Source organism: Dermacentor variabilis, chromosome 8 (assembly GCF_050947875.1).
Source record: "Dermacentor variabilis isolate Ectoservices chromosome 8, ASM5094787v1, whole genome shotgun sequence".
In the NCBI taxonomy this organism is placed as follows: Eukaryota; Metazoa; Arthropoda; class Arachnida; order Ixodida; family Ixodidae; genus Dermacentor; species Dermacentor variabilis.
The window spans coordinates 14,611,962-14,624,985 of NC_134575.1; the positions used below are offsets into that span (position 1 = coordinate 14,611,962).

Here is a 13,024-nt window from a genome sequence, read left to right on the forward strand (position 1 = left end):
TCGGAGAGGCTAATTGTATTGTCACTTATAAGCGACATAAATGTGCTGCCGTTGATTGTGTTGGCGAATATAGGTGCTTTATTACGAGCTGCGGACGGATCGCAAGGGCCGTCGGACTCGGACCCGACGGCCGGCGAGCTAGGCCTATACCGTGTCCGAGCGACCGGCAGCTCGCCTGGCTTGCTCGTTCACTGTACGGTCAGCGTCGATGAGCGGCAGAAGTGGTCCGAGTTCGTGCGCGCCGCTGGACGCTTTGAATTGACCCCGCTGAAGAGCAGCCAGATTTGCTCGTTTCGTTTCGGGAGTGCCTAATATAAACAAAACCGGCCGAGCTAAGATCAATCCGATGATCTTCCACCAAGACTACTTACCCCCAAGCCTGAGGCTGTGCCGACTTTTACCCCACCTTGTGTCCTTATCCTGGGATATGCTTCATTCCCAAAGTCATGGCCTCGACGAATGGTTCGCACTACTTGTAGCAGTGCGTACGCATATTGATAGCTGTCGCTAGCCACACTTTCCGAGACGCCGCTTTGTAGTGGATCCAATCAAAAGTGGTAGGCTACGTCGAATACGGATGCGACTCCTGCCTGCAGGAAATAGTCGCCGCTGGAGGATGAAAACGAGGACGACGTTGATGGCGAGGGCGTCGCAAAGCACGCGCGGGCGTAGCAGACGAACTAGCAACACGAAGCTCGCGCGCCGGCGAGCGCGCCGGCATGCGTACGTCAGTTTTTTGGCGATCACGTGCCCGGCTGCGTTTACATTCCTTCTTTGGCCCACCTCGTTGCTCTCTGAAACCGAAAATTGGACTGGTCGCTACAAACAAGACTCAAAATAATTACCGGTCGTGCTCTGAATCAAATTGTGTCTCGTGCCGCGATTACTGAGTCATTAGCTACTTATTTCAGCGGAAAAAGACAAGATAGAAAATTTTTTGTGTCAGTACTCCTTTAAACAAGCTGATGAACGTTGAAGAGTGTGACCATGACTACCTGAAAATAGTTTTAAGAAGGGGAGTTGGGTCACGAACACGAGGAGTGGGGGGGGGGGGGGGGGCACAGAAGGCATCGCGAACGAAGTTGGAGGAATGCGGACAATTATGGACATAGGGACAGCGTCTCGTCATTGCCCGATCACCCAACACCAGACGGCCGTGCTCAGTCGACAAGCTGAGGCTCACGGACCCCGTCGTAACACGTGCTGCTTGCTGTGGAGAGCCCATCCTAACTGTGGAGAGTCCATCTCGGCAATTTTCAGAATAGACGGGTGTCAGGAGACACGACGCTTTCAAATCTCTCGGAGCTACTGGTCCTTATTTTACTGCCAACAACGGATGCCGTAATTTTCGCAAAGGCTTGCAAACTGGAAGTAGCCATGCTACGCACTGCCTGCCTCATCAGCTCCCGAGTGTGACCAAATAGCAGCAATATGCGGCGTCGTGGGATGACAACAATACCATGATCGCATGTTACTTCTAAACTTCTCTTCAAACAAGTCGGACTGCAGGTCACCTAAAGTGAGTGAAACTTGTATCATAAGAAAACATCGAACTCCTAGCGCAAAGCTTCGTTCCTGTATTTCTAAATCTAGAATGTATTGCAAAAAAAAAATTGCAACCCCCCCCCCCCCCCTTGGGGCTTATCTTTTCCCACAACGATAACCGTCATCTACCTTGTTGCGTTTCCTCCGTGTCTTCGAAGTACTGGACTTGCAGTTAAGGAAAGAAAGTGCGGGTAAGACAGAAGAAGGCTATCATTATCGAAAAAGATAAGCCCCAAAGGCTGTAGTTTTTTAAGAGTGTAATATAGTATGGCCCACAACGCCGAAAGAGCGAATGTCTGATAAACGACTTGCAAAACAGTGCCGGCCATCTTCCGTACGTGGCCGTACCACTAACTAGAAGATCTGGCTGGAAAACAACGGTTATCTCCACTGTTACCTGGGCAGAAACAAGCACGGCCTCCGAATAAAAAGACACACGACAGTTCGATGTCTCGTTTCTGCCTGGCCCGTTTTTAGCGCTGTTCATTTTTCCCATTCATGCAGCATCTAGGTCACCGACATACATTATACAAATGCATAAACTTGTAAACGATATTTTAGTTCATAATTTTTAAAGATAGCGCAAGGATGATAGCATAATTTGATGCGAAGTGGCTGCACGCCTTAGCAATGAACAAGTTTGGCCAGAAGTTCAGAAAAGTGTTGTATCGTCAAAGCAATAAAGTGTATCAGCAGTGTTCAACCGTTCTTGTCCGGGGCGTGCTAGCTATATATATATATATATATATATATATATATATATATATATATATATATATATATATATATATAGAGAGAGAGAGAGAGAGAGAGAGAGAGAGAGAGAGAGAGAGAGAGAGAGAGGTTAAGAAGGGGAGGAGTGGTAGGTGTCGGCGGAGAAACCCTCTCCACCCGAAATGAATGCGCCCTCACTTAGACCAAATATTTTGCTGTTGAATATTCCTGTATTCTTGGTCCAAATACATATTTCTTTATTAACGTTTCCTACTCATATAATAAAGTTCCTTTGTTGCCTGATTGATTGATTGATTGATTGATTGATTCATTCATTCATTCATTAAATAGGCCCTTTAAATAGGGAACATCTACCTGGAAGATCTCCACGCGGAACGTTAAGCGGCTTTTTCCTATTGGGGGCGAGGAGTTACGGTGTCATCTGTCGGAAGCGCCTCCCTTGCGTAGTACGAGGGATCACGCGGAGCGCTCCTCATAGGTTTCGCTTACGGCGCTCAATAAGAACACCCCGCGGCAGCCCTCCTGGTCATTCGTGTAGGTACTCTCAGAACGAGGGAAGTTTTTGATTGTCGATATAATAATCTTGGGCAAACTGAAAGCACAGAATCGTTTACAGACGCTATCTCTTTACCGAATACGTAAAGTGAACGCCACAGCGCGTGGTCGACGCGATGGAGTCTCCTGAACCGGCTTCTTGCGTGAAAGGTAGGTAGACGCTGAGAGTAAACTATGTGAAACACGGTCTTATAGTGGGCTGTCTGTACAACCAAATGGGGCATAACAGAATGAAGCCTCAATGCAGTGACTAAGTGCGTGTCCGCATGCATGACCGCGCACAATGTTTTGCTTTCGCTGTGAGCTCATTTTCGCAGCGTGCCGTGAGCTTTAGGCCGCAGCATATGAGCATTTGACAGTACAATAGAAAGCATTGTTGCGTGGACGCTGTCAGAACTGTTCAAAAATAATTTCGTTATAAAGACTTCAACGACTACGGCTTCTGTGATGTGCCGTCGCGACGATTTAATCTTTTCTGCCTTCTAAATTCTTGGACATTTCAATATTATTTCCCAAGTTGCGTCGCAATGTATGCGTATCTGTCTTCTCAGCGTGCGATTTCCCTCGAATTCTTTTTCGTAATCTAATGCATTAATTGATAACACAAACACATTGCCATATGCCATGCCTTTTTTTTTTTTATGTGCGTCTTACCGCTCCCTTTCCGTTCCAGTGAACTTGCCACTATATAGCATCAACAAGTTCATAAACCAAACCGTCATGACATTCGCCGGGTAACGGGCGCGGGCTAGCGTCTCAGTGCGCCTTTTCTGCTACTCACCGAACATCGCGCAGTCCCGGCGCCGTAGCAGAAATCTTCCTCGCGTCTGTGCTTGCTGCAAGCCCAATAAAGGCTTTTCACCACCACCACCACCAGGGTTCTAGCCGATGGCTGTCTGCCGGTTCTAAGTCTCGCCAGCCAAGCTTCACGCAGCTTCTTGCCCAGCGGCTACGTGTGAATAATGCTGATACGGGGCTCCGTTGCGTACGTCCGGCACTGCGGCACCGAACAGTAGCCTACCATGCTGCACGCCTCCAAAGGCCACCACCCTACCTATTATACTACTTTCAAATGAAGTCAAGCAGACACTCAAGGCGGTAAACCCTCATTGCTTAATCAGAACCGCGGCGCAGGTGGGACTGATTCAGCTCGCTTTGGCACTCATGAAGCAGCCGACGCGGTCGCTATGCCCACGTAATCCCTCGTGCACGTCACGCCGACGGTGGCGCCAGCTTTTCCAGTGGTGGAGCTCACCCCCGATAGGTTTATCATATTGCCTTCAATTGCGCGGTACTACGGATTTTGTTTCTTTGGGAAATATGGAAGTTCATGTCTAAGCCAATTTATTCAGTTTGAGTTGTGTTATTTTGTTCGTGTTGATGTGCAAACGACCAGAAAGAACGTTAAAGGCTTCGAATATTATTTTACCTTGGCAGGCATCCTGTGCTCTGTGACTGAGTCGGATGTAACAGAAGTGGAAATTGAAGCCAACACCACTGCGATCACCATTGAGTCTTACAGACTAGGTAAGTATACAGGTGTGTTGGGGCGTTTGCTCAATTTTTCAGTGCCTTGAAAGCGATCGCCATTAGAACCTTAATTTGTTGTTGGACCACTGCGCTTCGGAGACTTAAAGAAGTTTATTTTCACTCTTCAATGCTCTTGCCACATCGAGCTACAAACAACTTATTGAAAACAGAGAATTGCAGAGTTGAGAAGAAAAGAAAGCAATAACAGTCAGGCAACAAATAGCTTGCCGAAGCAGCCATGCTTTGCACACACATTTAAAAGCATACTGCACTACATTTGTGCGAAGATTGGTAATAATCTTTGTAATGACTTGATTAGACCCAAAGTGGAGGCAAAAGGCGTAGTGCATCAGAAACAGGACAAAAGACGAAAACAGGCGAACATGTCTGCCATGTGTGCTCTTCTTATGTCATGTTTCGATGCGCTGTGCCCTTTGCCGCTATCATATATATCAACAAGCCCAACGGACAATTTTGTCAACTTGATTGAACCGTAGACGGCCGTGCCTTGTAATCATGGACGATGTTTAGCAAAACTGAGTTCAATATGAGCCCTGAGTGGTAATGAGTCTTAATTTAAAGCAAGAAGATGGTGTAAACGAAACTCTGTGCATAGGGTATCTAGAAAAAAATGCAAACAAGCAACCTCAAGGTGCACCAGGCTTATTTGGCAACTCACAGAAAAGGGAAGATGCCGGGATATGGACAGATCATGCTACAGGCTGCGACCAGTTAATTAAGAATGATTTTACACATGCTCCTAATGCAGCTTCGTTACGAAGAAGAACTTCACGCGTTCATTTGTTCATAATAAGCCATAGACAGACTGTGAGATCGAAAACAAATGTATCTAACACAGTTCTTCCCAGCTGCCTAAAAAAGCACCTTGGAGATTGGCAGAATTCTATGAAGACTTTAGAAGGAATGACGGTCAGGACTGCTGGTCTTGCGTTCTGACTATGCCAACATACCGCAAAGTAGCGGATAGACAAAAACGAAAAACCATTAGGTCGAGTTCTAGCCCTTGACTGTCTTTTTTTCTTATTGTTCTTCCAGTTTTTGTGCGTCTGCTCGCCACTTCGCGTTAGAAAGTCATATCTTGAGGACGGAGTGCACCATCTGATCAGCAGGCGCTCACTTAGCTACGAATTGACTCTTTGCATTGTCCTTTCAGACATGCCAATCATTTCATTACTCCTTCTACTACGCTCTTTCAGTGGGCCGTGCTGGCTGTCCGTCGTTCCGCAGTTGTCGAAGTCGCTGCTATCGCCGAGGACCGTATTTCAGCGGCAGGTGCATCGGTGTCCGCAAGCTCACCTGCATGTGCACAGCGAGAGCTCGAAGGAACGGTTGATATGGTCGACGTTTGTAAATCATGCTTCTACAGAAACGTTTGTCTACTTTGTAATAAAGTTGAGTCAAGACAAAAGTAATGTAAGAAAAGTTTTACTGTCTGTAACTTGATCCGTTTGACGGATGCGTTATCACAGTCTGCATGACGTTTCATTCTGGGCGTTTGGCGTAATTCCGCCCGCTGCAAAGTGCACCGGGAAGTGAAAATCATCTTGATTTGATGATTTTCTGACGACTCAATCGCATGGGTGAAAGGACTTGATATTAAAATTTTGTTCGGAGCCCATTGAGAGCGACATCAACAAGACCGTTGTTGCTAAAACACAATTAGCAGAGAGAGTGTGTGTACATCTGTATGCATGCATATATGCGTGTGTGTTGTATGTGTGAGATTAAATCTAAGCATTCGCCTTTATGTATACATGCTGTTACCCCTATAGGCATGCAGCTCGCAAAACTGACGTCGTTGCTTTTTTGTCTGGATGTGACGCAATCCTAACTTTATTTTGTAATCAAAGTGAGCCCTGAATTATAAACAAACGCTTCCTAATTCAGTTGTAGAGAGTACCTGTGTAAATGCTCTCTTTTTTTCGCGTTAACTATTTTATAGCATCCCACCGCTGAAATTTTACGAGCGTTCGAACCAGAGTGTGGGCAAAAGCAAACACGTGTGCAGGGTGTTTCAGCTAACTTAGGCAGAGTGTAAAAATATGCCGATGCACTGTAATACGACGCGACCAAATGCTTGTTGCTCACTTTTTTATGTAGTGTGTCCCGCTATTTTTTCTACTTTGTTTAATTAGGCAATTAATTTACCATCTTCTGAAGCAACAAAGCTAGGGAAAAAATTCCAAAAAGAAAGTTGCAGAGCGGTTTATAAAACGTCTAAATAAACAGTTCCTCTCTCTGTATCTATTAAGTATTAGTGTTTTGCAGCGTACGGCGGATACCCGAGAAATACCAAAAAAGCACCACGTAACATGCCCGCTTGTGCGTCGTGATTGCACTGCTCCCAGGCATTCCGCGCACGAATGAACATAGAATTTAGCCTGGTATGCTGCCGCTGCTTCTAGTTATCGCTATCACGAACCGCCGCGAGGAAAGCACATCGCTGGCGTAAATCGCACAGCCAACGCCTTCGTCAGTGCCCTGTCGCCTTTTAAGCGGCAGCACGTCCTCTAGATTCTGTGTTCGTTTGTATGCGTACAGTTTGAGAGCGCTGAAATCACGGCGCGCAAGCGGGTATGTCACGTGGTACTTTTCTTTTTTTTATTCCGCGGCCCCCCCCCCCCCCCATCCGCTGTAAGCTGAGAAACACTAATATTATACCGAAACGTAGCAACTGTTCAATCGGAAATTTTGCAAATCGCTCTACAACTTTCTATTTGGCATTTTTTGCCTAACTTCGTTGCTTCAGAAGTTGGTTAATTAATCTTAACTATGCAATTAAGCAGAACACAAAAAATAGTGTGGCTTACTCCATATACAATAATCAGCAACATGCATTTGGCCGCGTCGCCGTACAGTGCATCGGCATATTTTTAAACTCTGGCTAAAATTAGCTGAAACACCCAGTATACGTGCACTATAGGCATGGCTCTGCGAGTACAGGTAAGTCGCTGCCGAAGTATCGGTTGACCATGTGATTGGTTTGTTATTTGTGAAAAACACATCTTTAGTGCCTATTTTTGCTATTGGACTTCTAGGACCTTGATGTTCGCGTGCAAAATGCATACCGTTTTTGTTAACAGTGTTGATAGTGTGCGAGCTTCTCGTAGGTAAATTAAAGTTAGATTAAAAACAATTAGGTCTTGCTTTCTATTACGTATCTCCAATTCAAGAACGTTTATTGGCGGGACCCCGGTGCGTTAACTTTGATAGGGGTATTTAGCTTGCTGATATTTTATTAAATTACCGATTAAACAATGCCGATTGGTAACTTTGTTATAAACATGCCCGCGCTCCCTTTGTTATGCGAGTGATTGACGTTATAGTTTAAATTTTTAATTAATATTGAACTAGAACTAAGAGGACGTGAAAAGCCAAAGTGATCGCCCCGCACTGAAGGAGAAAAAGAGCCGACAGGAACTTACGAATGTTTAGCGACTTTCAAAACATGATATCACTGGCTCTACTATACGTGGCTACTTCTGTTATAATGACAAAAGAGGTGTGTATGATGAGAACTAAACTAACAGCTTGACAGTTCCCTGCTGACAGAATTTCTTTGTGATTTTGAAGAATGGTAAATTGTTACATCACCACAGATTTACCCGCTAACAATAATAACCGCAAATTCAGCCAACGGTCGGTAGAAACATAGCGGATACCATATTATTATGTTTATTTTCGTTAAATGTTTAGTGGTTCGGCATGTACTAATTATGTTCTTCTTGCAATTCTGAGCCGCTTTCCGGCACTGAAGACAACGATTTACATGGATTGGTGTCAGGCTGATAGCACGTCAAAGATGCGCCGTAGGGCACTGATAGTGCGTAGGAAAGCTGTGAAAGAACGACACAGTAAAAAAAAATATTATTTTCGATTAGGCGACATCAGATGAATCGATGTTTGTTTGTGGGCGATGGCACAAGTGAGTCACGGAGATGAGAAATTTCAGCTGACGGCCACCTTCCGGCCCCTGCTCAGTCTTCTTCTCGAGAATTGTCCTCCACACATTTCGGTATGCATCTTTATCGGCGTCTGGGACCAGCTCTTCTGATCCAAATAGGGAGAAGAAGAAATCTGCGAATAAACGCATGCAAACAAGTTTCACTTAGCGAGCACCAAACTGTCATCGTCCGCTTTGTCGTGCACTGCACAAAAGCAAACAATACATGAACACGCTCACGTGACCTTTATTGTTTATGCGTCATTAGACATACGGGTGCACGCTCTGCTTTACAAACCAACTCGGCAACGGATCATCGAAACTTTCTGGTAGCAGAAAACGGCCTTAAGAGACCAATTTTGTGCCGAAATATAAAACTAGGTCCTCAGGAGTCCGAAAAGAGAAATGCCGAAAGGCATTTGTTGAGGGAGCTGCGATAGAGCAGAATAATTCTTGCACATCTCTCAATTTTAACGCTAACAGGGGCCCTCAGGTTCCACTTTCTTATCTGTTGGGCGCAATAGCAAGAACTTGGTGGCGCAACCCACCGCCCGTTCCAAAGGGGACACTGATAACATCCATCCATCTATCCATCCATCAATCTATCCGGCGCTTAATGGACCCTGTTGTGCCATACCACGTGCTTATCATCGAGGCGAAGGGAGCTGCCATACTACGCCCCTATTATCGAGGCGACGAGAGCTCCCACTTCTCCGCAACGAATCAAGAAGTAGACACGGGAGGGGACTTCAAGAAGCACCCAGCCATCTCCGCGACGAATCAATAATTAGACGCGGGTGACGTCATCACCCGCGCCGCCGGGTTCCTGCTGACGAGGAGTCACCAAAGGGACTTAAGGGAGAACTGACCCATTGTGAAAGAGAGAGTCGCCTCCAGCCGCCCCGCCGTTCTGGTGCGCTCTTATGCTTCACTACTTGTATGCTATTGCCTGCTATTATCTGCTATATGTAAATGTTGTATAAAGCTTTTCGTCTCATAGTCGTCGGCCTCAAGAGGCCGTCTCTCGTCTACGACGCCGAGTAGCAATAACTCCATGATTTAAAGCTTCAGCTGCAAAGGTGACAATTAGGGAAAATTATGTCAACCGGCATTAGTAAATGGCATTTCTGTAATAGCCTAAGGACTTTCCTGCGATAAGAACAGACTGGGCAAGCGAAACCTTCTGATGTTTATGCTAATGCTGGCGACATGCTAGGCCTGTAAATGATTGTAATTTTTTAAAAGAAAATTGCGCGTATACTTACAAATAATAGTGTCGATGTCGGGGAAGGTCCATTCGTTTTCGTATACCTCGCATGCGACGCAATGCAATCCAGATTCTCTGACCACCTTCATTGTTTCCTCTTCAATTTGCCTGGCTGGCGTCACGCAATTGAAGCGGAAGTGTGTGGAAAATATGTCCTTTGGGTTCTGCAACATTTAAGAACGACATTGAGGCACATATTTGAGATGCATCGGAATTTATTTTCGTTGCGCTGGAGTGATACTTGAAGGCATGGGAAAGGGGATAAGTTATGATACCTGGCCTACTGATCATATCGCATTTTTTTATACCTACGTTGGAACCCCGCTGGCTTTGGCGGGTGGCTAAAAGAAGCTCGCGCATATGCCCACACAGTCGCATCATGCCTTCAGAACAGACGAAACATTTCTAGATGCCCCCATCATTGTATTCCCAGTAATAAACTGCGTGCCCTCTCTTGTCGCGCTTATATATTATAATTTGCCAGCCTTAGCATTATGGAGCGATTGTCTGAGCTTTCGACATATAGCACTCTTGTTCAGAGCACTCTAGAACACAGTACTGAGCACTCTAGCATTCTTCACTAACTGCATCATACCGGGCACAGATTTTTTATTGGTACAGCAGCATAATTGGAATCGGACATATGCTGGCAGGGTGTCCCGCGACTCTCCCCAACCTCGTTGAAGAATGGACACAGTGGGAAGAAAGGATTCGAAGCCCATTTTTGAAGGCTAACTAAGGGCCGTCTAGAGGGCCCATGATGTCGCTGGATGGCTTGCCCTGACAGTGCCAACGTGGGAGCGGCCCGCCATGGCTTAAAACTTCGAGCCTCCGGACCGCATTCCAATAAATGTTTTCACACACACACACACACACACACAAACACACACACACACACACACACACACACACACACACACACACACACACACACACACACACACACACACACACACACACACACACCCACACACACACACACACACACACACACACACACACACACACACACACACACACACACACACACACACACACACACACACACACACACACACACACACACAGGGGCGTAGAAGTTATTTTTTACTGACACACTCCAATAAATAAATCAACATTTTATTTAAGCAAGAATTCTCAACGAATAAGACAAGTACAATATTAACCTTGGGCGCGTACTTTCTAGAAAAAAGAAACGTGTTACTAGTTAGCATTGCATCAAAGAACAACTACTTTTAAGGAACCATGAACGCATGCTTTGCTCTGAATGGATGATATTTCTCTTCACTTTTGGCTCCTTTTTAGACGGCCAAACAGAGGGAATGAATGTGTATGTCTACGTGCCTGTTTTTTAATAAACTTTACTCGATAATCAGTGCTCCGTTTGGTAGTTTCTTCCTTTTGTGTACGTCCTTATCACTTTTCCAATAGTCTTATTAATACTGATCATGAAATCTAAATCCTATTCCTTGCGTTAACTCAATGCCTATAGGGTTTAGTTTCTGGGCGCGAGACCACATTTTGATGAAAAAAAGTTATGAAACACGTGCGTACCCTGCTTTTAAAGCACGTGTAATATCTTGACCTCATAAATCAGCCAGCCCAGGACCCACCACTTCATCTGCGTCGACTACTGATCCTACCAACGCTACATGATAAAGTTGGCAAACAACCGATGTCCTGTCCTCCACTTATGTAACTTGCATCTTTCACTTGTGCAGGTTTTTGGTCGTTTGATAATACTGTATTGGTGACATTGCACTTATGTTTGTATGAAAAAGCAGAGACGACTATTTAAGTTCGTTTAGGTCGCAGAATAAGAGATTTGAAAGTAGCGCCAACGCTTCTGCTCTTCTCATCGGTCATTCGTCTGCTGGGAAGTGCAAGATCTAAAGTAAGCAAGCGCCCTTTATAAGATAAAAATTTATGTGAAGTACCTATGTCGCTGAAAATTTACTGGATGTCCTGTTCACAATTGACAGGTATATTCAAGATTGATATATAGGACACTATATATAAGATATATAGGATATATAGGACTTTGTCCGCTTGCAGTTTCTTGAAAGAAGCATCCAACAAAGCGCCTTTGTGAACGCCGATGATGAATATTCTGTAAGGGTAGCTAGTACAGTGAGAGACATGCAAAAAAAAAAACATGCAAACTATAGTAAAATGCTTGAGGGCTGCAAAAGAAAAGATGCGCTAATATTACCGTTGCTTGGAAATGTGTTTGTACCATGTTGTTCTGATTTGCTCTCATAAATACATATGTGGAAAGAATAGATAGGGAATAGAAGTCGAATTTTGTGAAAGGGCGCTTCAGTAAAGAACAAGCAACACAACGGGGCACGTTAATAGCGCAGCCACTTTGGAAACTCACCGGCACAAATGACTTCCACTTCTGAGTCTCGTGCACCTGAAGCCAAATGTCCGTGAGTTCGGTGCTCACGCACGACACCACCACGCACTCGCCATCTTCGGCTAACAGCCGGCCCACGTTCCGGTAGGCAGCTGATTGGTCTTTCACGAAGTGGAAGCACATGAACGAATAAACGCGGTCGAATTTGCCGTACTTGTCTATAAACTGCGTCACGTCGTCGTACTTTTCGATGTCGAGCACGTCGTAGAAGAGGTCGAGATGCGACGAGTGCTCGCGAGCGTCCTCGATGATGCCTGGGCAGCTGTCCACGGCCACGAGCCTTCGACAAGGACGGGAGTAAGGCAGCAGGTATTTGCGTGTGAAGTTGCCGAGTCCACAGCCGATGTCGAGATGTTGGTCGTGTCTCCTCGAGGCCTTGGTGAAGCGGACCCTTCTCCAAGCGTTGAGGTCTTCCTGACTCGGGTATGACTCGACGCCCGCGTACGCGCTGAGGTCCACGTTCATGTTCACGGGTCTTCTGGTGGAATGGCTCAATGAAGGTTCCATGACTTAACGACAAGTGACAGAAATTACAAATCTACCAACGATGATCTCGAAAAAAGCGATAGGAAGTCTCTATCTCTGGCGTGTTTCCAATGCAAAGATACTGCGTCTCGAGCGCGGAGTCTTCGCGAGCTACATTGGTAGCAGCTTCAGAACGTATCGTCGTCGGGAGCGATTGTGAGGCTACGTCAACAAAGATAAGTCGCTGAACACTACGAGAGTATTCGTGATAAAGAAAACAAACGTCAAGGGCGTCTCGATAGGCTGCTATCAAATACGAGGGTGCATCTACGCATCGTTCATAACCAATTCGTAGGTTCCTGCCTCGAGTTGTTAAAGAAGTAATTTAAAATTGTGTTCAGGAACTTGCTTGGATGGCTCAAAAAATATTCAAAGGAAAAAGCGCGGAACGCTTTTATTTTTACATATTTTGGCACAACAACTTTAAAGGGACTGACAACTGGCCATAATGCGTTGTGAGACGTTGATGGAAATGAAATCAGCG

The 13,024-nt window shown here is 45.5% G+C and overlaps 1 protein-coding gene across 1 annotated transcript; it reads right to left on the reverse strand.

Annotated features, from left to right (window-relative positions):
• Window positions 1–8,242: 8,242 nt before the first annotated feature.
• On the reverse strand, window positions 8,243–12,729 carry LOC142590893 (juvenile hormone acid O-methyltransferase-like). The gene is made up of 3 exons (XM_075703297.1): window positions 11,977–12,729; window positions 9,595–9,760; window positions 8,243–8,463 (listed from the first exon to the last, which is right to left on the reverse strand). Exons 1-3 carry the CDS (start codon window positions 12,520–12,522, stop codon window positions 8,264–8,266), a joined length of 912 nt encoding a protein of 303 aa, XP_075559412.1. The 5' UTR covers window positions 12,523–12,729; the 3' UTR covers window positions 8,243–8,263.
• Between the last annotated feature and the right edge of the window lie 295 nt (window positions 12,730–13,024).

What these genes read in the sequence shown, in the direction of transcription:
- LOC142590893 (XM_075703297.1), bottom strand. Translation starts at nt 12,522, where the DNA reads ATGGAACCTTCATTGAGCCATTCCACCAGAAGACCCGTGAACATGAAC. An exon ending in AGTGGAAGTCATTTGTGCCG is followed by an intron (nt 9,761 to 11,976) that starts GTGAGTTTCCAA and finishes TAAATGTTGCAG; the next exon opens with AACCCAAAGGACATATTTTC. An exon ending in CGACATCGACACTATTATTT is followed by an intron (nt 8,464 to 9,594) that starts GTAAGTATACGC and finishes GTTTATTCGCAG; the next exon opens with ATTTCTTCTTCTCCCTATTT.